This window comes from Eurypyga helias, unplaced genomic scaffold (genome assembly GCF_000690775.1).
Source record: "Eurypyga helias isolate BGI_N326 unplaced genomic scaffold, ASM69077v1 scaffold12585, whole genome shotgun sequence".
NCBI classification, from domain to species: Eukaryota; Metazoa; Chordata; class Aves; order Eurypygiformes; family Eurypygidae; genus Eurypyga; species Eurypyga helias.
The window spans coordinates 117,643-145,476 of NW_010253500.1; the positions used below are offsets into that span (position 1 = coordinate 117,643).

At 38.7% G+C, this 27,834-nt stretch overlaps 1 protein-coding gene across 1 annotated transcript in view; it reads right to left on the minus strand.

The window, feature by feature from the left end:
• LOC104510444 (glutamate receptor ionotropic, delta-2-like) overlaps positions 1-15,490 on the minus strand; it is a gene marked incomplete at both ends in the record, with an annotated part of 69,188 nt that extends 53,698 nt beyond the window's left edge. Inside the window, one exon of the mRNA XM_010152694.1 lies at positions 15,306-15,490. Within this exon, the coding sequence (XP_010150996.1) occupies positions 15,306-15,490 (185 nt within the window). The remainder of the gene's footprint in view (positions 1-15,305) is intronic.
• Between the last annotated feature and the right edge of the window lie 12,344 nt (positions 15,491-27,834).

The following is a 27,834-nucleotide window of genomic DNA, read 5'->3' on the forward strand; positions in this document are numbered from 1 at the left end:
ACACCATAAAGCCAACCTTTTTAAAAGAGTGTAGCCAAAGCAATACTTAAGTACACACTTGAACACTAACCCACTTACTGGGATTCAAAAAGGTCTACATCATATAAATTTACAGAGGAAAACTGTGGGTAAAAATCAAAGGGAATTTTAAATGTTTAACTTCCCTCCATGTCAGCAATTGATTTTCAGGTATTGATATAGATTTAATAGCAACATTTTAAATGTAATTTATTTAAGAATTTAAACTAAATGTTGGCATGCATCTCAAGTAATTTTGCCTTCAGATGCTGAAACCCGATGATTTAGACTGATGAATAGCTTGGTGGAGTATTGCCATTCCATAACACCAGGACCCTACCATGGGTATCTAAATTTAGATTCAAAGATTACTTCTCCTTGTCTACCTTGTAGTGTAGTAGTTACCTTAAGGACTGACAGCACTGATATTGGAAATCTCACTGCTCTCTGAGGCAAATGCAAGAATATGTATCTTGTCCTTCTTTGGTTCTGAAATCAAAAGCATGACCTGTCATGATTTTTCTATTGCAATGTAAAAGCTTGTTGAATTAATTGTCTGTAATTTTTTAATGAGTCTTTGCTTATATCCCTAAATATTTTCTAAACAAATTTCAAGTAATATACATAAAATCATATGAATGAGACATGTCTCAGAGGTCCTGATAATTTTCAACTGTGAAGAACAGATTCTTCTAGGAACCCCAAGTACTGATTGGTAAACTCCAAAACTGGAAATGTTGAAGATAATTCATCTGGGATCCAAGAGGGAAAGCACCAGAGATGCATTGTTGTGTATTTATAGGAATATACAAAGATTGAAGAACAGACTTGCTTTTGGAAAACATTAAAAGTGAAAACAAAAAGGGCTAATTTCTCTTTGCAGAGAATGCATGTAAGCAAAGGGCCAACTGTGGAGATAATGTTACACTAGATAAATAAAAACATATGCAACTATCTACAGGAGACAAACAATACAGAGAAACCTACATGTAACCAATGTGTTCAAACTGCAGAAAATTAATACTTTTACCAAAAACTTAAGAAATTCTCTATGATAGCTGGGTTTATGAAGAACATCTAGGATTTAATCTGAACAAATGTGGTGTTTTTCTTTCCCTTCAGTAATCACAATGGATAGAAAGAAGATGTAGACAATTTTGCACACCGTTGGCCATGACTGTAAAACAACACAAGAAATTAAATTAGGATACACACACTGAATAACAGTTTATATGCAGTTATAATGTTCTGATGTGTACAAATAAGGCAACCCATAATTGAGTTCGAAGTATTAAACCAAGTCTTTCAGCATAGGTATTTAGCCCTCCTATGCTTCTACAGTACCTAATATGCAAGTAGACACTCAGCACGACTAGTCTGCAAATATTAGATATAAAATCGTAACATTAGTGTTTTTCCACCCAGAGGAATTAGAGTTGACAGAGTATGCTCTTGAGAAATAAAGTTACGACCACCTCAGGTACCTGAGAGACAAGTGTCAATAAAAAAACCCTTAGTAAATTAGAAAAGATGGAAGTTGCATGGTGCAGTCATTACAACTGCACATACTTACACATTCAGTATTAGCTGGCTCTTTTCAGTATCATTCTTTATGTTACAATATATTCAAATGCATTAACTACAGGAACCAAAACCTCATTCTTCCTTCACAATGGTATGAAAATTTAATCTGCTAGTTTTATTGGCATTTCCTTTCACTTTTAAGTATAAAGAAGTTTGTCATATTTTGTGTTACGTGAGATTTTTTTTTATTATCTCTTATTTCTAAGGTTTTCAGTACTAATTTAGCTTCCAAGCTCTACACAAATTTAAAAAATTCTTTGTACCAACCAATTCATGCTAGAGGTACATTAAATATTGTTATTATTTCATGGCTTTATGAAATAAAGAAACATCAAGAAACACTTCACATTTCAAGTTTTAATTGCTGATACAGATGCAGTAAAGAAAGGAATTTAATTTATCTGAAGACTGTTAATAGAAAGTAACATTGCAGCCACCTTGTATGAAAAGTGGATAATTATCTGCTAGTTTAGAATCATAGCCCTTTGGAACAACTAAGCAAACAGTTGAACAATTAGATTTGGCACAGAAGAACTGCAGCATGAAATTAGGGACACAGGGGAGGGTGGGACCACAGAAGCCAAGAAATTAGGCTACTGTGGGACCTCAGCACAAGTAAATTCTTAATAGCATTGCGTGTTGCACAAGGAAGTCCTAGAGGGCAAAACCTGTCTAGGCACATGCATAAAATAAGAGAGAGAACCTGCCTTCTGAAAGTTAGCATCTGAAGTATAAAAGCAAGATAGATAGGTTATGTAGGTAGACAGGTGGATGAAAATTACAAAGAAGCAAAGGAACATTAGTCACCACAGTAGGCAGTTGTCTCAGTGTAACAGCTGCCTGTATGTTGTCAAGTTAATCATAGGCGAGGTGACAAAAAAGTTCTGAGGAAAGGTTTGAAGTAGGACAATGAATTGGTTTAGTGTGAATTAATAGCATGCTCTTTCCACGTGCAAGAGAAAGACGTGGCAGAAGCAAGATCACTAAGAAAGAAAGAAATGAACAATAATAGATGGGCATAGCAAACAAGAGCTGACAACTGAACACCATTTAAAATATAAAAGGCAACATTCAATAGTTCAAAAAAGGCTCTGAGAAAAAGCAAAAGCTTTGTGTTCTACACCAGTAGGAAGGCAGACCCTAGAACAGGTAGATGATCAGAGCAACAAGATAGAAAAATAACCTTTCATCAGTATTTTGAATAGGTTCAAGCTGGGTGAGATAGTATTTATTAAGATGAGAGAGAGCGATTTTGCAATTGCAAGGAATAAATTGTAGCTGTGCACCTTTTATTGGGAAAGTCTGCACATCAGAGTTGTTTTCTAGACAAACAGCTATATTTAAACACTGAACAGATGTGAAGATCCTGAAAAAGGGAAAAATTGAACAACAAAGGATGGATGAGAACATAGCGGCTTGTCCAGCATGATTAAACTAAGATTAAAACATGCTTAAGTTTAGGTAATTAGACCTTGAACAGATGTTTGAAAGACAGTGAACACCTTTAAGTTAGACAGAGATCCAGAGAGAGGGTAAATCTGAGTCATCAGCACAGACCAGATCCTGAATTTATGTTCACAAACATAATTTTCTAGACATTATAAACAGAGATGACAACAGGAAATAATTATGCTCAATTGCAAATCACATGCGCATCCATACCATAAAAGTCATCCATAGAATGAAAATTTGGTTTTACTAAGAACTATTTGATTGACAAAACTCCCCAAAGAGAAAAGGATTTACTGATGCTGAACTTTGTTGGCTAGTAACTGTTACCATCAAAATCTTTATGAGAAAAGAACTTCCCTTTCCATCCTAAATATGTTTTCTCATATTTTACAGTTATCATGTAGTGAAGGGTTGATGTGAATATATATTTATACCTTTGGTTACCATTAATAAACAGAGAGCCTCAAATCATAGGGAATTACCAGTATGAAAAAACATAATACATATCACTAATGTAGGAAAAATGAAACATCCTGGTGCAGAATGTGTAGAAATGTGACAGAACAATCAAATTCTACACATGGAAAAAAAGATATTAACAGCAGTGGCTTTTGTCAAACAAATCCACCCTACAGCTATCATGTGAGATACAAACTCCTTGAAAAAATAAGCATCACCAGAAAAATCAGTTAAAAGTCATACAAAAGGAGTCAGGGAAGACTTTCTCATAAACACATTAATTGTGGAAAAGTAGAAAAATGGCATTTATGTGAACATATAGACTTTGGTTTGAATTATGCTTTTATGAAAAAATCTAATACTCTATTTGTCTTAAATTTATCACCTGTAAGCTGCTCAGAAAAAGCTTTCAGTACTAAGTGCATTTATAGAAAAGTTATGAAATTTTCCTTGTTGAAAATCTGGTATATTTTGTGTATCACAGAATATGAAATCAAACTAGAAAAACCCACCAGGAGAAGTGAAATCCTTGAGCAAACAGTGATGCAGGGCTAAGTAAACTGCAGAACAAACACAACACGGTGAAGGAGAAGCAGGCTCCCATGCAAGTTGAACTATGAGCTGTGAGAAGGTTACAAGGTTCTCCACCTTGACACTCGAGGATTATGAAAATAAGAATCAAATTTAATAGGTGAATCAAACAAAGGAAACCAAAAATCTTGGATCTCTAGACTAAAAAAAAAATAGCACAAATAAAAGCATCTGCAAGTTATCAGAACTGACTATTTAATTTCTACTTCTTTAAAATCCTGAACTGTTAGTACATATGCATAACATATGCATAATATATGCATACATATATTATATGTAAGTTTCCTTGCAGCAAAATAGCTGTAAGAAATATATTAATGTCCTCCCTTCTACCTATCAGTTTAGATTTAGACCTCAAGCCTAAACAAGCACTTTCATATTTCTTTCTTGGGTTGATCGTTTCCCTCTGAAAACGATCAACGGTCAGAAAGTGACATTGATTTTTGGATCTGTCAGCAGTCTTTGCCAAGTTTCCCATGGTTCACCTCCACCGGCAATGGCAAAGGTAGGCAATATAGTCTGAGGGGTTTGTCTTTTCACAAACTTCAAGTGTGATCAGACAGCTGGGATGGGAAAGAGGCAGCACATCAATGGGATCTCTCGCCCTGTTCTGCCTCCTCTCTTGTTCAATGTTTGTGTGGTAGATCAAGCTGCACTTTAGCCTGCATGAGTCTGTCAACTACTTTGAAGACAGCACTTAGCTCTCTGTGTCCTCTTTGAACAATGGTTTGACAGTCTGCTTGGATTCACTGTTGCAAGCATAATTAGGATCCTCAGTAATGGCAGGCTGGCAGCCACTATATAAACAAGATTAAAATGAAGATTGATGAAATGGACAATGAAAAAGTACTTTCAGCCCAAACTTAGCAGTTGGCAATACAGACACTTAAATGCCCTAATATGGATGCCTTAACAGCAAAGACAGTAATGTTCTCTCTTTAATGAAAGACCAACGACCATAATACACCAGGCTGAAATGTAAAGCGCTTGGCTTGGAAGCAAATTTAAAAGCTAATCTGGAGGAGAGCAGCATGAAAAAAAGGGTCACGTAACTCTGCAGAGGATGTAGATATTTGAAATTTTGGTTTTATTCCAGCTTGGAATCAAACCCAAGAGTTTTGAAATTCTATGAAAGAGATTTCAGAGCCCTGGCTCTCAGGTAGTCTGCCTGACTATCTTGGAACCATACACCATAAGAAATTAGAAATATTTTGATGGAAAAAACCTCTTAGCTGACTTCAGTCAGGATCTGAACTCTTCACGTCAGTGAAATATTTCCAGCATTTAACTAATTTACAGGACAGAAACCACAGGCTTTATTCCTTAAATACTGATTCCAACAGCAGCATACTGCTGGCATGATTTCTGCACAACAAGCACACTTTTTGGCTTACGTATGTGTCAGACGAATACATGTGAAACTGTATATAAATAAAACATGCTTTTATAATTATTAATTTCCACTTCCTAAAATTAAGGCAAACTGTTTTTTTAAAAAAAAAAGTACAAATCAGATCCACACTTACATTACTACCACAGGGATGTGCCAAAGAATTAACAGGGGATATTAAATGTGGTGTAATTTACACATTTTAAGAGTACCTTTTAATCAGCTGAGGAGTGTATTTTGCAGGCTGTTCTTTGTGCTGATCTGCAGAATACAGTCAGGCTCTGTGACTCATTTTCTCCAACATTAGCTAATGCTTTTAGCTCTAAGGTGTACAGTTCAAACCCGGCTCATGTTTATCACACACTGGTTCTTCAGAGTTGCCCAATTTATAATCTGACCGACAGCCGCATTGATAAAGAGGTAGGAATGCACTACCTACCCGCCAGACTACCATCTAACTTCATCTGAGACCAGACTAGCAGAGTATTCAGAGAAACAGGTCTTCACTAAGATGCCAAAGATGACTCAGGTATTTTATAAACCACGGAATGGTTTACAGCCAGACTGACACATTGAATCACACTCTGAAGGGGACTAGGAGCTCCTGTATAGCTGAGGTTTGAAGAGCTCAAACCAATTTGAACAGCTCCAGAGAAGGAAAGTTATATTTTGCCATTAAGGCACCTGGAAAAGTTCTGACTCTAAGCACCCTAAGGCTTCCACAAGGTACTTTTCTACCATGTTGTCACCTGGAGATGCTGGAGATGTGATGAGCCCCAGCAGCAGGGTTCTCCATGAAGCAGGAATTCTGTAGACCCAACAGCCTCTCTCCTGAGAAAGGAAAATTTCAGTACCACAGTGTTTATTTATGAAAAACCTAACTATGTCTAAACTGCAAGGGCTCTCAGGATATATTATCTCTCCCTGTTCATACTTATCCAGGCAATTCAGACATGAACTCTGTTTTAAACAGATCACACATAAACTCTCATTCCTCAGAGTATCTCAAAATGCCACATGATATTTTTGAAAGCCTCTGTTTAAATTAGAGCTTGTGGGAAGCTGTTTTCATCACTGGTTGATTGAAAATGAAGGAAGCTTGAAACATCCACTTCTTTTTCTCTTTTCCTTCCCCAGCTTCCTCCTCATCTTTCTTCTTGTTTAGTGCAAAAATGGCAAATAACATACGTAATAACCTGTGGATTCTTTCCACTATAATCTCACAGAGAAATGCCCAGTCACATGGTGAGAAAGAGTCTACTTCTCTAAACTAAAGTGGCACTGCCCAAAGGCCTTCTTGTAAAAAGTCTCCAACTACCTGAGGGGGAGTTAAAAGAAGCCCCTGCTCCAGTGACTTTATAACTATATTAGTGTCTTATGTGAACTACTCCTTAAGGCTACCTCATTTACTGAATTCCTGAAGTTGACAAAAACCAATCTCTCAATTTATTCTGTTCTGAATTTCTGCCTAAATTCTCTGCAATGCTGGTTCAGGAGCCAAATAAAGCACAAAAGACCAAAGAAAAGAAACTTCTTTCATCTTTTAACACAGCAGGCCAACAGTATAATCTTGAAAATTACCTTGTCCTTTTTTGTCTTTCTCCTTGTGTTTTCATGTCCAGCCACTGTTGCTTAAATTAATTTATGCTGACAGTATAAACTCCTACTGCTTCTCATTCTTTATTTACTCTGAAATACAGGATCTTTTGTAAGGTAAAAATATTTATCTAAAGATAAACGTTGATTCCCTTGCCCAGTAAATCTCATGGGGTTCTCAAGGTTATGTTTCAAGTAACCCTAAAAGTCTGGAGTATGACATCACTTTTCAAACTTTATTTCAGAAAATCACAGAATCACAGAACAGTTTGGAAGGGACCTTTAATGACCATCTAGTCCATCCCCCCACTGACCACCTCTTCAATGTTCAGGTGTATTAGTTGTCATGTGTCACAGCTAGTGCCAGAGGTTACTGATGGGTCACCATTGAACATGCCAGGAGCAAAAGGATGCAGTCTAAATCCTAAATAAGGGCATCCAGTGACTCTGTGGTAAGTCCCATGCTAGAGGATCCTAAAGAGGTAACACCACATAATACACTAGCTACTTTTTCCTATAACCAGGTTATTTGCATTCATTAGAGGACAAGTTTTCCAGCAACCTACAGCAGAGAATCTGGTTACCTACGTCCCAAAAGCAGGATAGCCTAACACATACACTTCAGTACTTGTGTAATTAGCTTTTTTATGAGCAATAATTAGAGAGATATATAGCTTTTCTGTTGCAGAATCTGAGTTTGTTGACAACTTCAGTAATGCTGACTACCATCACTTGTAAGTAGAGATAAAATGAGTTAACCCTCCAAGGAAGCATAAGGCATTTAGTGTGGATGACAAAGGAAACCAGTAGATAACACAGTTTTACAAAATCAAAGTGATACTTTTTACATCTATTTTCACAATCAGCAGAAGCAGATGTTATTTTCATTTATGGAAATTATGAGATGAATCACAACCATTAATTTTCCTTTTGGAATGAGAGCAACCAGGAAAAAATATCTTTCAAAAACATTTATAAATAAGCTAAATAATACAAGTCCAAACCAGGGAAAAATTATGTGGAAAGGTGGGAAACTAATATTGCCTAAAGCTAAAATCAGCTCTTGATATTAGCAGTCCACAACTCTATGCTCTATGGAGACCACAAAGCCAGCTAATGTCTGCTAAGCACCTCCAAAACAGAATAAATTATTTTACCACAGTCTTCAAAAATATCACTGCTGATTATGAAGTGTCCACTGAAGTAAGCTGAATCTTGAGATACCTATCACTCTACTCTCTTTACTTTAGAGCAAACTAACGAGAGAACATCAGTGCTAAAGGGAACATTTTTAACATAGAAGAACCAATGACTATTACGTTCTCCTCATTTAAGTCTAACAGATGGACAAAGCGATTTAGATATCCATTGATTATGAGTCAATTAATTGTGCTTCAGGGTTAAAAACATTCAACACTGAATTTTCACAGTACCTAGGAAGTCAGTTACATCTTAGGGAAACCTAGGTAGGCTACTGCACTGGCTATACCTCTATTTCCTGGCAGGAAGAAAGGCGACAGAACAGTTCTGCCAATCCAGCAACATGACTTTGGAGGAAGAATCAGATTAGAAACAGTTTTGTCAGATTTTTATCTCCACTTTAAGTTAATCCTCTCTAGTTGTCATTCTATTTCAAAAAGACACTTATCCTGTGGTAGTCAATGGCATATTAGTTTTGCAGATGTTCAGAGTGGGTTTTTTATAACACCTACATGAATCAGCCAGCCACCCTCAGCTCTGTGGAACATACGTATTTTAATACACTGACCGTCTCTACCAATGTGTATATAATAGCTTTGTTTCATTAATGAGTTCTGTACCTGCTTTTATTTATTTATTCTGTTTGGCTGGTTGAGGCAATTTTCTCTCTATGGGAAGACATTTATCTTTCAAGAGGAACACAACTGAGGTGTTTGTAGCGAAGCTATAAAAGCAAGGAGGAAGAATAAGCAGTAACCAAGACTATCAGATCCAATTAAAATCACTGGTATAACAACAGGAGAACATAATTAATTATGATAGGAATTTAAGAAAGAAGGACAAAATAACCAACACAAATAGAAGAACAGAATTATTTCATCTTTAAAGACCATGGGAGGTCAGCCCCCCTCAAGTTATTTGTTTTAGTCCAGAAAACAGCATACCCAGCAAGATCCCAAAGAAGGTAAGTCAATGACTGAGTCATTAAAAGCCATGTAGACTTAAAGAAATTTATAGCTAAGCATAGCCAAACAACGGTCGGCACAACAACAGATATCATGAGATTCTCAAAGTACATATCACTAAAGCTCCACTCCTCTCAAATAAACTCAATAGCAGTTTAACCACAGTTTTCATAAATATTTATAATCAATTACTTATGAAATGGTACTGAGACTAAAGTGCTGTACTTAGACTCATGAACCTGCTTTCAAAATTATAGATCACTATAGAAAGAGAATTAAGGTACATCAAGAGATTTAAAAGCTCATTAGGTAGTTTTAAATTTGAAGAAAGTAGGATCAAATCCAGAATACTGGTCAAAGCTTACATATAGCAGTGTACTTTTCTTGTTTTATTATGCTCCAGGATGAAAAAGTTCATTGTATAACTACAAAAATTCTGATAGTGTAAATATTTCTACTGAGACAAAGGATCTTCCCAAATGCTTCCACCAACTGGGCTGGGGAGAAATCCCAGTCTCTGCTAGCTCCATACCTCTGCACTCCTTAGCACCACTGAATGTTAGTATTTCAGCAAACATTTTCCCTTCTGCCCCTCCATCCCCAGCTCAAAGCAACAAAGGATATTAGAGAATTTGGCTGGCTCCTCCCTCTTGCTTTATATTAATCCTTCAGTCAAGTAAGGAGAGATGCTGTGATACCTGCTGCTTCCAAGTCTTCCTACCTTTCCATGCCCTACAAAGGGCAAGTCAATGCTTAATAAGTGGGTTTTTTATCTCCACAGCCAGAACAGTGTATTTACATCTTCATCTCCATTTTCTTGAGTTTATAAGTATAGTTCTCATCTCTGCTAGCTCTAGAGATACAAAAGCTGGAGAGAAAGAAGGGATCTAACAAATAAGTAGTGCTGCTTTAAAAAAAAAAAATTAAACCCAGAACGTTCTTACTTCAAAATAAGAATTTCAAAGAGTCTGAACAAAGACAAATTCTACGACAAGGAATCGCCAATTTACAGCCTGCCTATTTACACAGACCAGTATCTGACTGTTTACCCTGGAAAAGTTGTTACTTGCATAGTAATCAAGCCCACACTTAGTACAGCTGGTGCAGAGTGAATGAACCCTCTTCTCAGCTAAACAATGAGGGGGTTCAGCCAAACCAGCCGTCTGAGAAGGGATCAGGCAGCAGAAACTATGTGAGGTCTGGGGAGAGAGGCTGACAGCTGAATCCAGCTAGGCAGCCAAAAGCACCTCCTGAGCAGAAAAGCCAATGAAAAACCAAGGGCTTGTCTACATACGCACTTGTTTCTTATTAACTTTGTAATGTTTACATACAAAATCCACTATATTAAACAAATTCGAAGTTAAACTGATCACACATAAAGCACAGTCTTTGGGATAAGCATGTCCAAATTTGGGTTGTTTAGGAATACCTAAACCCGTTTGCAGTCCATAGGCTTTGTAACTGGTTTGCTCATACAGTACAGCTGATGGTTCAATGGCAAAACACCACCTTTTAATATCCATTAGCAAAGCTATCCCAGCAAATTTCTCCTTGCACAGACACAGAGTGTCAGAGCATAGTTGCCATGTAGTTCATTTCCCCCCTTGTCCCCAACAGAAATAACACTGAGCAGCAATCATACTTCTGTTTGAGTAATTCTTCCTATTGAGAGGCTTCCACTGTCAGTATTATCAGTCCCACATCATAACCCAAATAATGCAGTCACCGAGGTGAAGGGCTCTGAAAGTGAGGATCAAGTCAGAGGACCCTTCCTGAAGTGACAAAACCATGGCAAAATCCACAAAGCAAGCACAAGCGCAGGGGGCAGAGAGGGAGAACCCCTGGCCCCCCGCCCCGAGTCGGAAGAGTGAGCTCTGACAAGCAGCAGCACTACCTCAACGTGTGCTGGGACAGCAGTGATGGCAGCCAATCCCCTCATGGGCAGGGGTAGCCCCTGGGGAGTGCGAGCAGCCCAGTGCAAGCAAACAAATGGATGAGGAGCTGACCAAGACCTTATGGGTCAGGATTATAGGGAGGGCAGAAAGAGGTGATACTGTAGTAGAAGTTTGCTACAGGCCACCTGGCCAGGACAAAGGAGTGGATGAGGCCCTCTACAGGCCTATAGTAACAGCCTCACGGTCACAAACTCTGGTTCACAAACAGGTCTCAATACCTGTTGGAGGGACAACATGGCAGGGCACAAGCAGGCCATGAAGTTCATAGAATGTGTACATGACAACTCCCTTCTCCAAGGGATAGAGGAGCCAATGAAGAGGGATGCCATGCAGGACCTTGTTCTCACCAACAGGGAGGGGCTGGTGGGGAACGTGAAGCTCAAGGGCAGCCTTGACTGCAGCAACCATGAAATGGTGGAGTTCGAGACCCTTACGAAGGCAAGGAAGCTGCGCAGCAAACTCACTACCCTGGATTTCAGGAGAGGAAACTTTGGTCTCTTTCGGGAACTGATTGGCAAGGTTCCATGGGATGAAGCCCTGGAGGGAAAAGTGGCCCAAGAAAGCTGGTCCTTCTTCAAGGACCTTCTCCTCCAAACTCAGGAGCAATGTTTCCCAATGAAGAGGAAGTTTGGGAAAAACTCCAGGAGGCCTGCCTGGATGAACAGCAACTCCTGGACAAACTGAGGTGCAAAAAGGAAACATGCAGAGGGTGGAAGCAGGGACAGATAGCCTGGAAGGATTATAAGGAAGTTGTGCAACAAGTCAGGGATCAGGTTAGGAAAGCTAAAGCCCTGACAGAATTAAATCTCACCAGGGACATCAAGGCCAACAAGAAGGGCTTCTAGAGGTACATAGGGGTAAAAGTGAAGATCAGGGAAATGTGAGCTCTCTGCAGAAGGAAATGGGAGAGCTGGTTTCCGAGGATACGAAGAAGGCTGAGGTACTCAATGATTTTTTTTCCCCCCCCTAGTCTTCACTGGCAAGGGCACAAGCCATACCCCAGAATCACCAAAGGCAAGGGGAGGGACTGGGAGAATGGAGAACCACCCATGGTTAGACAGGATCTGTTTATGGAACACCTGAAGAACCTGAAGGTGCACAAATCCATGGGACCTGATGGAATACATCTGCAGGTCCTGAAAGAACTGGCGGATGAGGATGCGAAACCTCTATCCATCATATTCAAGAAGTCATGGTGGTCTGGTGAAGTTCCCACTGACTGGAAAAGGGGGAAACATAACCCCCATCTTTAAAAAGGGAAAAAAAGAGGATCCAAGGAACTACAGGCCAGTCAGTCTCACCTGTGTGCTTGGCAAAATCATGGAGCAGATCCTCCTGGAAACCATGCTGAGGCACATGGAGAGTGAGGTGATTGGTGACAGCCAACATGGCTTCACCAAGGGCAGATCATGCCTGACAAATAGAGTGGCTTTCTATGGTGGGGTCACGACCTTGGTGGATAAAGGATGGGCAACTGATGTCATGTACCTGGATTTCCGCAAAGCATTCTACACCATCCCGCACAACATCCTTGCCTCTAGATTGGAAAGCATGGACTACTTAGTGGATATAAAATTGTCTTGATGGCAACACTCTCAGAGTTGTGGTCAACAGCTCAATGACTGAGCGGAGAACAGTGACATGTGGCGCTCCACAGGGATCGGTGTTGGGACTGGTGCTGTTTAACATCTTTGTCAGCAACTTGGACAGTGGGATTGCACTGCACCTGGGTTGAGGCAATCCCCAGCACAAGTCCAGGCTGGGTGGAGAATGAATAGAGAGCAGCCTTGAGGAGAAGGTCTTGGGGGTACTGGTGGATGAAAAGCTGAACAAGAGCCAGCAGTGTGCACTGGCAGCCCAGAAAGCCAACTGTATCCGGGGCTGTATGAAGAGAATTGTAGCCAGCAAGTCCAGAGAGGTGATTCTCCCCCTCTACTCTGCTCTTGTGAGACCCCATCTGGGATACTGCATCCAGCTCTGGAGCCCTCAACATAAGAAGTATATCAACCACTTGGAGCAAGTCCAGAGGAGGCCATGGAGATGTTCATAGGGCTGGAACACCTCTCTCATGATGAAAGGCTGAGAGAGTTGGGCTTGTTCAGCCTGGAGAAGAGAAGGCTCAGGGGAGACCTTATAGCACCTTCCAGTACCTGAAGGGGCCTACAAGGAAGCTGAGGAGGAAATTTTTACAAGGGCCTGTAGTGACAAGACAAGGGGTAGTGTGTTTAAATTGAAAGCGAGGAGGTTTAGATTAGGTATCAGGAAGAAATTCTTCTCAGAGAGGGTGGGGAGGTACTGGAACAGGTTGCCCAGAGGAGCTGTGGATGCTCCATCCCTGGATGTGTTCAAGGCCAGGCTGGATGAGGTTTTGAGCAACCTGGCCTAGTGGAGGGTGTCCCTGTCCATGGCAGGGGGGTTGGAACTAGGTGATCTTTAAGGTCCCTTCCAACCCAAATGCTCTGTGATTCTATGATAAATGCACTTACACTGGCAAAACTTCTAACATAGCATCTAAAGTGAGACTCCTTGAACCCCACGTCACAAAAGATGATAATGATCTTTCTTGGTAGTCCTACAGTCTACAGGAAAGGAAAAACATTAGGAGTTGTGTGTTGTTGATTTTTTTTTAAATGTTTGGGTTTGGAGATGCAATTTTTGTTGGGTTTTTTTTTTTTTGGTTTGGGGTTCTTTTTTTTATTTTGTTTTGAATGGACAATGCCCAAGTGAGAACTCTAAAATAAACTGTTTGCTTTCTTGAGAACACATACATGGCAACCTCAAAAGATGACAATGACTCTGTTACACTTTTTTTATAATTTGTTTTTACACACCTGAGTATAGTATCTTTGAAAAGAGTGTTTCTCTTTAGGAACAATACAGGAATTTTGTCTTGCTGACTTATTGTAGTTAGAGTGTAGTAGTGTTGTTCAACCTGCTGCTTTCAGGTTGAAATGTGAAATCTTTGAATGACACTTTCTGAAAAAATAAAACATCTGAGGCTTGGGTGATGAAAACCATGCAGAATCACCGAAGTCTGCCCACAAATTGTTTACATCTTATAAAGCACTGCAGACATTTGGATAGAGCAGCAAACTCATTACTCAGAATTAGCCAGCTTCAGCGTGTAATGAGGACTGCAGAATGAGTAGCCAAAAAAATCCTTTAACTGGTGTTCCTAAAAGGTATTCACTTGACTAGTAAATATGCAGAGTTAGTTTATAAGCCTTGATTTCTGAAGACCTAGGCAATAGGAAATTATAAAAGAAAAGTAATACAAGGTACATATAGTTCCTAAGAGAAATTTTTGTAGAAAGAAAGTGCATTTCTATGGAAGAGAAAAAAAAAAAATTAACCATCGGCTGATGATTAAGAATATACATACTGAAAAAACCACCTGTGAAACAGCACAGTGCTATGTAAAAAGAATCATGCCACTCATTTACAATAACTATACAAGTCATAGTCAGATGTGATATGCAAGCCTTCCACCTCTAAATTCTGAAGAGCTTTCACAAAATTCTGTCCGTATGGATTTCAGTTTTTATTTAAATACATAAGCACAACTTTAGTCTATTATGTTGAATTCTTCATTCAGATCCTATCTTTCATAAATTTCACTACCTTAGTACTATTTGGTGATACATAACAGATCATATCAAACATTGTTTTGCATGAAGAATGAAATGCCAATCAGTTTAACATGTTTTATCCACAAATACACATCATATATATCTAAATAATAATAAAATTGTCAGGCATAAAGATTTTTTTAGTGAGGGACACAATAAGCAAGGAAATAGCAATACAATTTCCATGAGCTTCAAACCGAAGTTTGAAGGCTAATTCTACTGCACTCTTGCCTAAGTGTTTTTGCTCATGTGGAATGTAGTTATACTGTTCCGTATGCACATTTACGACCATGAAAACACATCCTTGCATGATGATCTTTGAAGACTAAACATTTATGTTCTCAGTTGGGGTTTCGATTTTTTTGTTTGTTTGCCTGTTGTTATGAAGTTAAATAAACTGAATCTTTTGACGAACAGCTGCAGTCTTGGTCAACAAAACAAGAACTTACCAGTGATAAACACATACCTCTGTTATGAATGATTTGGCTGTCAAGGGGTTCATCACAAGAATAGCTCGTCTCAGAGTATCCCTGTAGATAGTCGCAAAGAGCCCCGTGATCATTTTATTGATGTTGTTTTCTACTTTCTGCAAAGCTACATCCATTCCCTGTTGAGACACTTTGTCCAAAAACTCTTGTATTCCACGGATATCTAAGTAAATCAAAAGACGAACCAGGTGTTAATTAGTAAGTGGGGAAATAAGACACAAATAACTGTTCAATTCATATCACAGAAGTGTTTTGTTCAGTGTTAGGTAGACCCCTATGGGCTGTCACTTAATATTCATTGGAGCTCTTCCTGAGCTAAGCTCATAGCATTAAATAAAGTACTAACACAGGAGGAAAAATGGCTGCACATAAGATACAGTCCACAAGAACCACTAGAAAACAAGCTTACAAATATTTCTAGCAACTTTCCTGATTTGGTCATTCAATCATCACACTTGTTCCTCATTTTTCTAAAAGGACTTGTACACTAACATCCATAAAGAGCAGTGAAGCTGTGATGGCTGTAACACACAATGCTTCCTTTGAATGAGGGTTGTCAGAGGGCAACCAAGGGGGAAAATGTTGGGAAGCAGATAATTTTGAGTCCCGCAAAAAGAAAACAATGTTATCCACTACAATGCTGTGTAGGTTAACGTATCTGAGTGAAGCCTGGGCTGTTCATTCATCAAAAAGTCTGAATTTTTTCCTGAATTGCACAGCTATTTATTTCCTTCAAAACCAAATCTAAGTCCAGACGTAGAGTTGCAATGGTACTGCCTGCTCTCATCCAATACTGCCGCTGATGGCTGAATTTAACGTGTTCTTCCATAGCAAACTGCTCTAGCAGAGCTTTCTGGATCACTGAGTAAATCCTTCTTTAAAAATTACTTCAAAAGAAAGAATTAATCAGAAAAATGCTGTGTTCACCACCTAGGTTGTAATATCTTTTATGTCTCCCACACTGAAATAGATGGATACTCTCACATTTATTTTGATGCTACCTCAAGCTGGTCCAAGCCTTTTCCAGTAGTGAATTCCACAAAAGCAAACAAAAAGTTTGGTTTTCCTGCTCTTTTGAATGGCTTTATCTAAAAATCCAAACTTTAAGCTTAAAACTTAAAATTATTCAATGACTTCATAAGTCAGAGCAGGTTCTCCTGCCTCACTGAGTCCTCACTGTCTGACCCCTACTCACCACTGCAGTTTCTCAATCTTTTTTCTGGAGCTAAGTCACCAGATCCCTGATGTGACTGCTCTCCCTGGCAGTCACTCAGACCTGCTGTCCCAGATGATATTCAGCAAAAAAATCCACCCCTGCTGGCATGCCAGCCCCTTGCACACCCATCTGATCTCATTTAGAGGAAGAAGATGTAGCTTTAGATGAGTTAACAAAACAGACACTGAGACACACAGACACTGGTTATAAGGAAAAAAAGAAAAAAAAGAAAAAAGAAACTGATATCCCAACATAAAAAGGAATTACAAAGAAACATTTCTTTGAAAATAAAGGATCCTGAGATTTAAGAGGGCATTTATGGTTAAACATCACCAAAAAATATTTCTCCTTTTAGAATACCAAAACTGGTCTTTGCTAGGTACATGGTATTCAATCCCATCCCTGGGGTATTGCAGTTCCTGCTCTGCTTCTCTCCTACATCCCTAGTGCTCTATCAATTTCTTGTCTCAATTGCTCATTTTCCAGGGGAATGGTCAGACGGGAGGCCACAGGCTGATCACGCACCTTTCTTCATCAAACATCTTATAATTGACAAAGTTTCCAATTAGGTATTCACAGCTGCTTGGCTACTCTGGGATCTGTCATCCTCACCTGTCATCTACTCCCTGCCCTTCTTATATGGTGGGGGCCAGGAAGAAGGCTCTATATAATCCTAAACGTGGAATGAGTAAATATGGAGTGTTCATACTATTGGAATCACCTTAGATGCGGTTTGCACATGGTGTGAGAGGACAGTAAAAGGCTGGAAAATCAGACTGAAAGCAGCCTGGAAGGATGCCTGCGCATGACAGACCCTATGCCCTGGAAGAGATGTTACACAAACAGCCATAAGCTCTACCAGGAAAGGGACCTTAGATGGCCCTTAGGGTGGTCTATTCTGCAGGTGGTACAAGCGACGCTGTGCTGGCACACTGTGATAACAGCTCAGTGCAATCCGAGAACGAACCACAGAAAACAGTGGAGCATGTAACTTTTACTTTATCAGGACTGCAGTAGCTACATAAGTGTACACTAACTGGTGACAGCTTTTACAAGAACTGGGATTAATTTGAAGACCAGAGAAGATGATAATAAAAAAATAACTCCTTTAGATAAAAATGTTGTGAGCAAGTCTTATAAAATTTTCCCCCCAAACTGCCTAGACCTGACACCTGCTGCTTGCTGTAGAGAGCAGTGCTACCAGCATTCAGACGTGCTCCGTCCTGCATACAAAGCAAATGTGTCTGGGGGTGTGGGCTGCAGGGGTAGAATTATGTGACTCCCCAACCCCCAACAAAGCATCAGCAACATGACAGACACCTGTGGGATACACCTTTGAGAAGATCATGGATATGTCACATGTGGACTTAATGTGGGAACTATGGTGGTAAATGTGTAAGATACTGCAACTAACGTCTGGCTAGTAACCACAGCAGATGAACACTACACAGCACAAAGAGCCTAGCAGGAATACTCCAATGTCCAGACCTGATGGGCTTTCAGGGAAAAGGTAGAAATACCTGAGCCATAAATTTTTATGCTGACTTTGCTGGAAAAAACTATACAAAAACTAAATTCAAGCTTTCCTCTTTTCGAAGCCTAGCGAATCCTCTTGCTACCAAGCTACACATTTCAGGATTTGGGATGGTGGTGGGGTCCAAAATACTCTGGTTTAAAGGTTCTGACAAACACAAGTGATTTTGGCATTTAACTTCAGGCTATGGCAAAATAAGATATCTGCTGTTCTGAGCTTCGCAGAAGTCCAGCAGCCCTGTGAAGAAGATCTGAGGTTTAGACATTCAGACCTTGATCTGCTCATTTTTGGCCACAAACAGTAGCATAAGGAAAACAAAGGTTGGTCTCCATGGTAGAGAAAATGCTCTGCCTCTCTCTCCAGTAGAGATGTACTGACCAGAGAGTATTCCAGACAGCCATTCTCCAACACCAGACTACCAAGATACTTCAAATGATAAATAAATAGCTATGTAATAGCTTATAATGAAACAGTCCACAGAAATAATTCAACAGGGTTGGTCTTAGAAGCCATACTGTCACAATCAGCAAATTGGGTCTCATCTAGAGCTCTAAAATACCAGAACTGGAAAGGAATGGAATTTTAGACATTTAGGCTATTTTATGCATTTGTCATTGTAACACCATTTTTGAGACACTGCCAAAATACAAGTATTACTAAACACTTGAAGAATAGTTTAAACACGAATAAAATACATGCTTACCCTAAAAATAAAGTTCCATAAGAGAATCACATACTAATTACAGCTTGTATTTAATATCTAAATCAGGAAAATTAAATTCAATCTAATCAGAGATGTTAGAATTTTGTTTTGGCAGTTTAAATACCAATTTAAGAAGCAACAAGATTATTTGAACTGCTACAAATACGCTTAATTTTATATAAGTAATAAAGTGACATCTTTCCACTTTCACACCTTCATTTTAAAGTTCCTGATGCTCACCCACTAAGAGTTACTCAACATCCAGACAAATGGAATAAAAACTGACCAACTGGAGTAAAAATTATTAAAGTACAAGGAACACATGTAAGGCCCATCTAGATACATTACCATATTTTAAGGGGGAAAAGTTACTTAGGCCATGAAAGCTGTTTTAAAAACTTAAATTCTATAGCTTACATCCCTATATTCTTCAACACCAAAACACAGTAAGCGGGAACCAAAGTCTTATTTGTCCTTTCAAAACAAGAACGTAATTTCATTTAATCTGAATTTATAAACACACTGGAGTTACTGGCTGATAGTCTGCATTGTCCCAGAAGCCACATTACAGGATCAAATGGTTTTGTTTGCCACAAATATCTGCAAATATAAATGATGAAACAATTGAATTTTCACCAAATAAAGGGACCCAAGGGACAGAGGTCCAGTATTATTTATTAGATCATAGAATGGCTTGGGTTGGATTATGCTAACAGTATGGTATCTGTGTGATACACTTCTAGGAAAACAGCACCATTATAATGGAAAAGATAATAAACCAGGATTCATAAAACTTTTTTGCTACTTTTGCCTTTGGCATTGATACAACACAAAGCTGGGGTCAGGAAACAGCTACAGACCTCAGCTTACCTAGTGGAAGAATGGAGATATTGGTGATGTTCACCTGCTGTTGTAACACAGCAGAGAACCCAAAAACACCCTGCTATTTAAATTCTATTCAAATCATGATGGTGCTTCCAATATTTCAGAAGCAAGTCACTAGCAATGATCATATTCAAAACATATGCCAAAGAACAGATGCTGCCACTGAATGGGCAGCATTATCTTTCCTGTGTGGATTGTCTGAAAGTGGCACATATCCACACTGCACTGTGGAATCATCCTTCTAATAGATAAACTCCTTCTGCAGAAAAATCTGGCAAGCAACCTGTGGCACAGATGGCTCTGCTGCAGAGACACAGGACTGTTCATGCCTGGAACACAGGTGTTTCTCGCCCTGAATTTGCTAGTCAACCTGTTGCCCAGCCAGAAGATGCATTTCTATTTTCTATTTAAATCAGATGAGTCACAGTTATTTCCAGAAATGTACAAGAGCTGCCCATTATCATGAGCATTAATTATCCTCCTTACGGATGAAAGCCAAGGTTACCACATAGAGACACCAACGCTAGCACCGAAGTTGCTATCTCCTCTCCCAGCTCAGTGTCACTATCAGTTTGGAGTACATTTTCTGGTTTTTCACTGTGTAGCCATCACTTCCACTTTACATATGTGTGCGTAAGAACATAGTGCCATTCTGCAGTCAGGTACTCGACATCAGCTATAGGGTGAAACCAGGCTGGAAATTTAAAAGAAATATTACCAAACATTCTCTTTTTAAGCAAAATTGCAGTTGATTTAAGAGATTGTGAAGTTGGCTTAGAAAATCTAATAAACCAAGAGCAAGGCAAGCAAAATTTATCAAGGACTGTGTTGGAGATTACTTTCTGTGGCTGCCCATACATAACCATGCCACCACAAGGCAGAGATCTATAAGAAGGTCCTATGCTCTGCACCACTGATGCACAAATGGTCCAACACTGGACACACCAGACTGATAGCAACCACAGTTGAGGTGCATCTTGCCTTGGTGAACACAAGGACCATGGCCTCCTAAGCTCAGAACATCTGACCAATATATTCAATGTAGGTACTCAGCATAACACTACTCAAGCTGAGATCTGAATTCACATACTAGCTTTACCACAGACTTGCCATTACTGTATCAATTACTGTGGACCTGACCTAGGAAAGAACTTAGAAACAAGTCAAATTGAGTGTGAGCACCTAAACCCAAACTGTCTTTTCACTGAACAATCTTTTTGATATTAGAGAAACTATAAGAAGCAGTTAAGTATCTTAAATGCTGTTGCAGAGCATGCTCAGAGCAGAGCTAAGAATCCTTGACAGATTATGGGTTGTATACCTGAATCTCCTTAAATGGCCAACCCAGCAGGAACACTCAAGGCTTCACCTTACATAGGCAACTGCACCATTTAAAAGAAAGATCAGCAGTTGCATGGCAGAAAATATGCCCAGTTAGGTGATAGGGGAAAGGAGCCAGTATTTTCAGGAGATCAGTAGGATTTAAAATCTGCAGCTTTCATCAATATCAGGTTACAGAAGAAATTGTGTCTTAGCTCTCTTTTCATTGAGGTCTCTACATTGTATACGTGATGCACCTGGAAGAAAAAGATTCCTGGATTCCATGATCTGATCTTAATATTAAAAAAAAAAAAGAAAATGTGGTCCTTCCACAAGATGCTGTTTGGGGTTTTTTTGCTTGTTTGTTTGTTTGACCACTGGTTCAGATGCTCTTGCTTCTTTGTTCTCTCTAGCTCTACTTAACTTTCCCGTGCCATTTCTGTTTCGATGCAGAAGAATAATTTCAAGGGAGCAAGCCCCCTAGTCCATCTTGTGGAAAGCCTAATGATCAGGACATCCTAGAACAAAATAGGCTGGGGTTCAGACATCTCATAGTAAAATGAGTATGTATACACAGTGAAGATTTTAAGCCATACAAAACAGCAAGTATTAAACAACTCACATGGTAAGTACCTCTTATACCCGTATTAAAAATGAGAAATCTACAAGGTAAAAGTAGATGTAAATTTTCTAAGAAAATTTTCAGATCACACTATGACCAGGAGAAGAGAAAGATGGCACTGTTCAACAACAGCAATAAATTAATCCACCCACCACTATCATTGTATTCCACTTAAATTACAAGGCGCTCACTCAGCACTTTGGTTATCTCAAACCTGGTTTACAATCATCACTCTCTGTAAACCTGGTTTACAGAGGGTCATCCTCCCTCTGATACCATTTTAGATCAGACAACATTTTCCTCACAGTATCCAGATGGTAAATATCAACTGATTCAGCTGTGGCAGTAAACGTGAATGCACCTGCCATAAATATTCACTGGCTGATTTACACAAAAGACCATTTTATTTGTATGGTTGATGAGAAAAGCCATTGTATAACAAATGACACCATTCAAATTCTTATCAAGAAAGCTTTGTAACTCTAGTGCAGTGGTTCTTCCTTACACAATGATGGCTAACATGACAGCAACGATTAATTATGGAAATGCAGTGCACACAAGGAAGATGTGCAGCTCCACCTGGACTCTGATGGTACCGCTGCTCTTAAAGTCTTGAGCAAGGCATTCACATTCCTGTGCACGTATTGACATTCATTAACATGGCTAAGATCTAGACTCAAGAAAACAATAATTTAGCATGATGCAATAACAGTCTTTCACCCTATTTTCACAGCAGTAGGATTCCTTCTCATTAGTCAGCTTATATGTAATTCAGTGAACCTCTAAAGTAAAAGAAATTAAAAAAAAAATCTACATAGCTCTTTCCTATTAGTATTTGAGAACAGATAAGGAGTAGTTACCTGAACTATTTCAGCTGGATGATCTAGCTTCAGAGGTTATAGCAGAAGTTCAAACTCATTGTAAGTAAATTCATGCTCAAATGTTTAATAGATATGAAGAAAACTCATTTATGGTATCAAACTTTCTGGAACTTAAGAAGTGGGGATGAATTTTCATGGGGGAAAACTGAAAATTTGTGAATGGTAAGAATGCCTTTTATCCTCCCTTGCTTGCAATTTTCTGAAATCTCATAAATCCAAAATAATAATAAAAAGAGACAACAAATCTAGAATTTCTTAATATCATCTAGCTGAGAAAAAAAAGTAGAAAAATATACATTTCTATTTTTTAAAGATGTTTCCATTTCAAACCATAACAACAACAAGTAACTTAAGTTTTGTCTTTTCATATAAACTATTGTTGCACTGCTGAAATGTCTATATTCTTTATAATAAAGGATCATCCAAATGTCATTTACATTAGATACTTTTTGTTTCATGCCATATATCAATTATTAGAGATTACCCTTTAAATAAAAAAATCAATGCAGATAGTCTCAAGTAGCTGAATCAATGTCAGGGGAGACACATGAACTTTTGCAGTTTTCAGATCCTGCAAGATTTAAACTTTCAACATTACAGATTGACACAACATTTTTCCTTTGGGTTTCTCAGTTTAACTGTAAAGAGGAAAAATAAAGCAAAGGGTAAAATAAATAAACTGAAACTAGAACTAACCCTTATGCATATCAGCTGCTACCTTAGCTTCTCAAAAATAGAAATGAGTCAGACTGATCACCCCTCACTCGTAGAGACTGACAAGGCAATACATTGTATAATCACATACTTCTGATGGTTTAGCCTGTTTTCTACCTCTTAATTCAATTTCTTTTTGACTACAGTCTGTATTAGATTTCTAAGAGTTGCCTCTGAGTAAAACAACCTAGTGCAAAGAAATAAATTTTCCCTGCCTAGTGCCTCAAAAGATGACAGTGGCTTAGCTCCTAGTCCTGTTTATCTCCAGCATTTACTTTCCTAATAAAATCATGCCAAACTTGAAAAATTGTACTTAAATCTTACACAACTGTACAGCACAGCTCCATGCCTCTGCCTAGATATATGCCCTTATTTTAGCAAGTAATCTAGACTTGTGTTTGTATGATACAGCAATTCTCACTGTAGGTCACTACTGATCCCTGTTGGTTTTCAGAAGCATGAAGGACCATGCATGTCTTCCAAGGAAGTGGTGAAGAACAGCTAAGTGACTGACCTTGCAGATTGCCTGGTAATAAACCAAGTGTGACCATGTGTGTTATAATCTTAAGACAAATACTTCTCTGACTGTGCATCAGTCTGCTCCTCAGTAAATTTTTCAGTCAATTGAAAAGTTTACACTATAAGAACAACAATACTTTAAGAGTGGACTAGTTCTGGTAAGAACATGAGCTATGAAAGCGATGCTGATAAACTAAGATTTAGAAATACTGTAATAAATAGCTTTCTAGCTTTTTCATGTCTCTCAGCTTCCTCTTTTCCATGACTAGCTAAAACTCTCAGAGAGGTTTTCTTTTAAATTTGTGACACTATTGACATTTATGATGTTATTATGCCTAACTCATGCCTTTTTACCAGTGGTGGTATAATTTTTTCCATTCTACATGCAAAACACTTGGTTTGATATTTTTCTCTTGGATAAATAAAGAGGAAATGGCCTCAAGTTGTGTCAGGGGATATTTAGATTGGATATTAGGAAAAGTTTCTGCACTGAAGGGTTTTTCAGGCATTGAAACAGACTGCCCAGGGAAGTGGTCACCAGACCTGAAAGTATTTAACAGACATGTAGATGTCGTGCTTAAGGACATGGTGTTGTGGTGGACTTGGCAGTGTTGGGTTAACAGCTGGACTTGATAATTATTTAGCTGTTGAAGTACCAGTTTACAAACTCAACTTTAAGACTTCTGAGAAGATATGAAAACAATGCATTAAGGCTTGAAAAACACATATCAAACAGTAGGGGAGATCAGTCCAAGGTTCAGTTATTCAATTATTCTTAAAATTAGTCACTTTTGTTCTGACACTTTCAGACTGTGCATATAAAAAAGAAAACTTATACCTCTACAAAACCTCAAGATAGCACCTCATTTACAGTGATTACCCATTACACAGATATTAAGAGAACACCTACAATTTTGTTTTGACCTTAGCACTGAAATTCTAGATATGAAAAAATTTGGTCTTCCTTTGTTACTAACACACCAAGTCTTCAAATACTTAATCCATTCCACCCTTAAAGACAGCAACGTAAGAGAATGACAAATCCTCTCTTAGCTTTCTACATATTCACTTACAGCTCCTGGAATGCATTTCCCCAAATATTACATGGTTAAAAAGCAGAAGCATGGCCATTGTTCCACTAGATAAATTTTAAAGAATAGTTCAGTTATCTCAGAACTTGAATAATTTTAGAGTAAACCAAAATATACGTTCAATTTCTAATAGCAATGTCAACCAGCAAAGGCAAGTTGTTACGAAAGTTCTCACAAGCAGCTATTAACTTGCAATATAATTAAGTGACACATTAAAGGTACACAGATGAAAAATAAATGTTCCTTTTCTTATCTGGATGACATAATAAATACTAATGGAAAAAAGAAAGTTCAATAATAAACTTGAATTAATTATATGTTTATTGAGGGAGAATGAAGTAAATGAGTACGGGAAGTTGGCAAAGAGCCAGGTGAGTAATAAACACTTAAGACTGTCTGGAGACAGAATATTATAGTCATCAGGCAGCTGAAAACAGCCTCATGGTAATTATAAGCATTTGCAATTGATTATAGAGAGCATGATTCTTTTATGACTCTTTATTAAACTTGCATTAAAACTTTAAATGATTTGAAAATGTTATGCTTTCAAGCACATCTTTGTCAGTGGTCATCATATTTATTTCTGGAAGTTGTGCACACAGGAAAGTGTCACTGGAAATACTTATTCAATATGGTATTTAAAGGAGATAGTAGGAATCCAGGGCCCATCCATACAGATGGGCATCATCAGAACATCATCTCTCAAGACCACAGGAGGCAGCCTCTCTGCAAGCAGCTCAGCCTTTCAGGTTCCAGGTATAATCCCTTCTTTTCCAGACTCTTTAAAGAACAGTACTTCAATCCTGTAGCAATACACTTAATTTATTTGAAAAAAAACACCTTCCTGGGGCAGGGATGGGAAGAATGCTATCTTCATAGATCTATAGACCTCTTCACTTAAGCTGGAGTCCTCAGTAATACAATTCTCACTGCTCTGTTCCTTGAGATTGTATTTTTTTGTGCATGTCCAAAATTCCCCCCTCAGATTGAGGTTGAGACATACTGAGCTCAGATTGAGCTTTTAAGCGATATAACCCTGTACCTTACACCACTGCCTTCACCTTTTCCTGGTGCACAAATAAACTGCAACACCTGCGTAGGCTGAGGACACAAGAGGGGAGACCCAAGAACAAGTTTCTGTGATACAGATCCTCTCCAAACTTTCCTACTGCTAACCTCCTCCCTTCCCCTTCAGTGAAGTCTCCAATTACTTCCTCAACCTCCATTTGATATGGGCATCTTCCTTTAGCCTCACAGAGCCAATCCCCTTCAGAGCCTTAGTGCTTGTTTAGTTTCTTTTCTTTACCAAAGTTACAATTACATTACCACCTAAGGGAATGGCAAATACTCATTGCCAAATACACACAGTATTAGTAGGAAGGTCACAAAACTGTAAGCCAAGTTATCTTAGTCCTGGAGTCAGTAAATATGTAACAACCACTTGTTGATTTATGGTATATCAAAAGCATGCTGGGTTGAAAAACACAAGGTTAGGCTATAAATTTGGGCAGAGAAGTGGTGTGGTTTTTTTAAATATAAAATACAGAAGGTTTTAAAAATATTACTGCCATCACTACGAAAGAGAATAGCAAATAAGACAAACTCCATCCTCCAGAAAAAATCCTATTCCCCCAACCTTTCTAGATGAAATGCAGAATCTTCCTATCTGCTTTGGCACCAACAAAACATTAAAAATAAATGTTTTCCAACAGCCAGACTTTCTCCCTTTCATCCTAGAAATGCAGAAATACCTACACTGTAAAATGCACAAAATTCACAATTATGTTCTTGCAATGATTGATTGGTTTCTTCATAAAGAATTTACTACTACAGAAAAAGTATTTACGTATTCCTGGAAAACACAGCAAATTGCAAACTTCCTCAAGAGTAAGATACAAATTACAAAAGCTTGGCCCTTGTTGATACACCACAGAGATAAAAGCAACAATATGAAGGGTTTCTAGCTCAATTACTCTGCCTACATAGCCTGGGCTCACACATTCAGCTCTCAAATGACTATTGCATTTGTTTTCCTCTGTGATTGAATGTGCAAGGGTCTTTCAATGTTACTGTTTGGGGGCTGCCCGTTGTCAGATGCCAGTCTGTGGGTGAGCCAGGATTTGCTGTTTCAAACTGCGTTTTGTTTGCTTTGAAGCAAAAACCATAAAGATGTGAGCAAGCTTTTCTAAGTTATTACATCATCAGTGGGTCTTTTTACAAATCTAAACTTTGCAGTTTCCAGAGGTGTATGTTATACGTTTATACCGTCCTTTCTGAAAATGCCTTTACTTGAAAATGGTGCTAATAGTCCTAAGGAAGAGTTCAGAGACCGAATGGAGAAACTGCCCAGCCTCTGCACATGCTTGTAAGAAGAAGATGCGCAGCTATCCTCTGCAGCACAGTGGTTTGAGCTGAGCAGTCAACAATGAAATACTAGGAGCTGATTTGGCTGCTTAAATGAAGTACAATTGGCTTGTACACACTGCTTGGATACTAATTTTAATAGCAGATTGCAAAGGCATCAGTATCCTGCATAATTTTGCTGCATTTCATGCCACCTACTCTTTAACTGCAAGATGACTGTCCTTAATGGCGTTTGAAGAAGTGCCAAATTGTCCTTGAACACCTAATATCGTCATATGAAATTTTCCTACACAAAATTAGATGTCATGTCCTGGGAAGGCCTGTAACTTGTTTCACTTCAAGGAACACGACTTGCTCAATGCAGGGGACTGGACCATTTTCACTGCAAGCCTGACCTACATCATCCCAGCAGAGGGCACGGACAGGGGAAAAGATGACTCATCCCATCCCGATTTTCATAAGTTTATCCAAGTTTATACGCTAAAGGTGAAGATATAATAGTGAATGAAATACAAACATATATCACCTCTGTTTGCTTGAGTCAAAATGTTCTCTTCTCTCACCTCCTCACTCATTAACTGTGACTGTGTGTTAGCCTCACATTTGTTACTGGCAAGGCTATACCACTGACAAAAGACTACTGCTTAACTAAAATCTT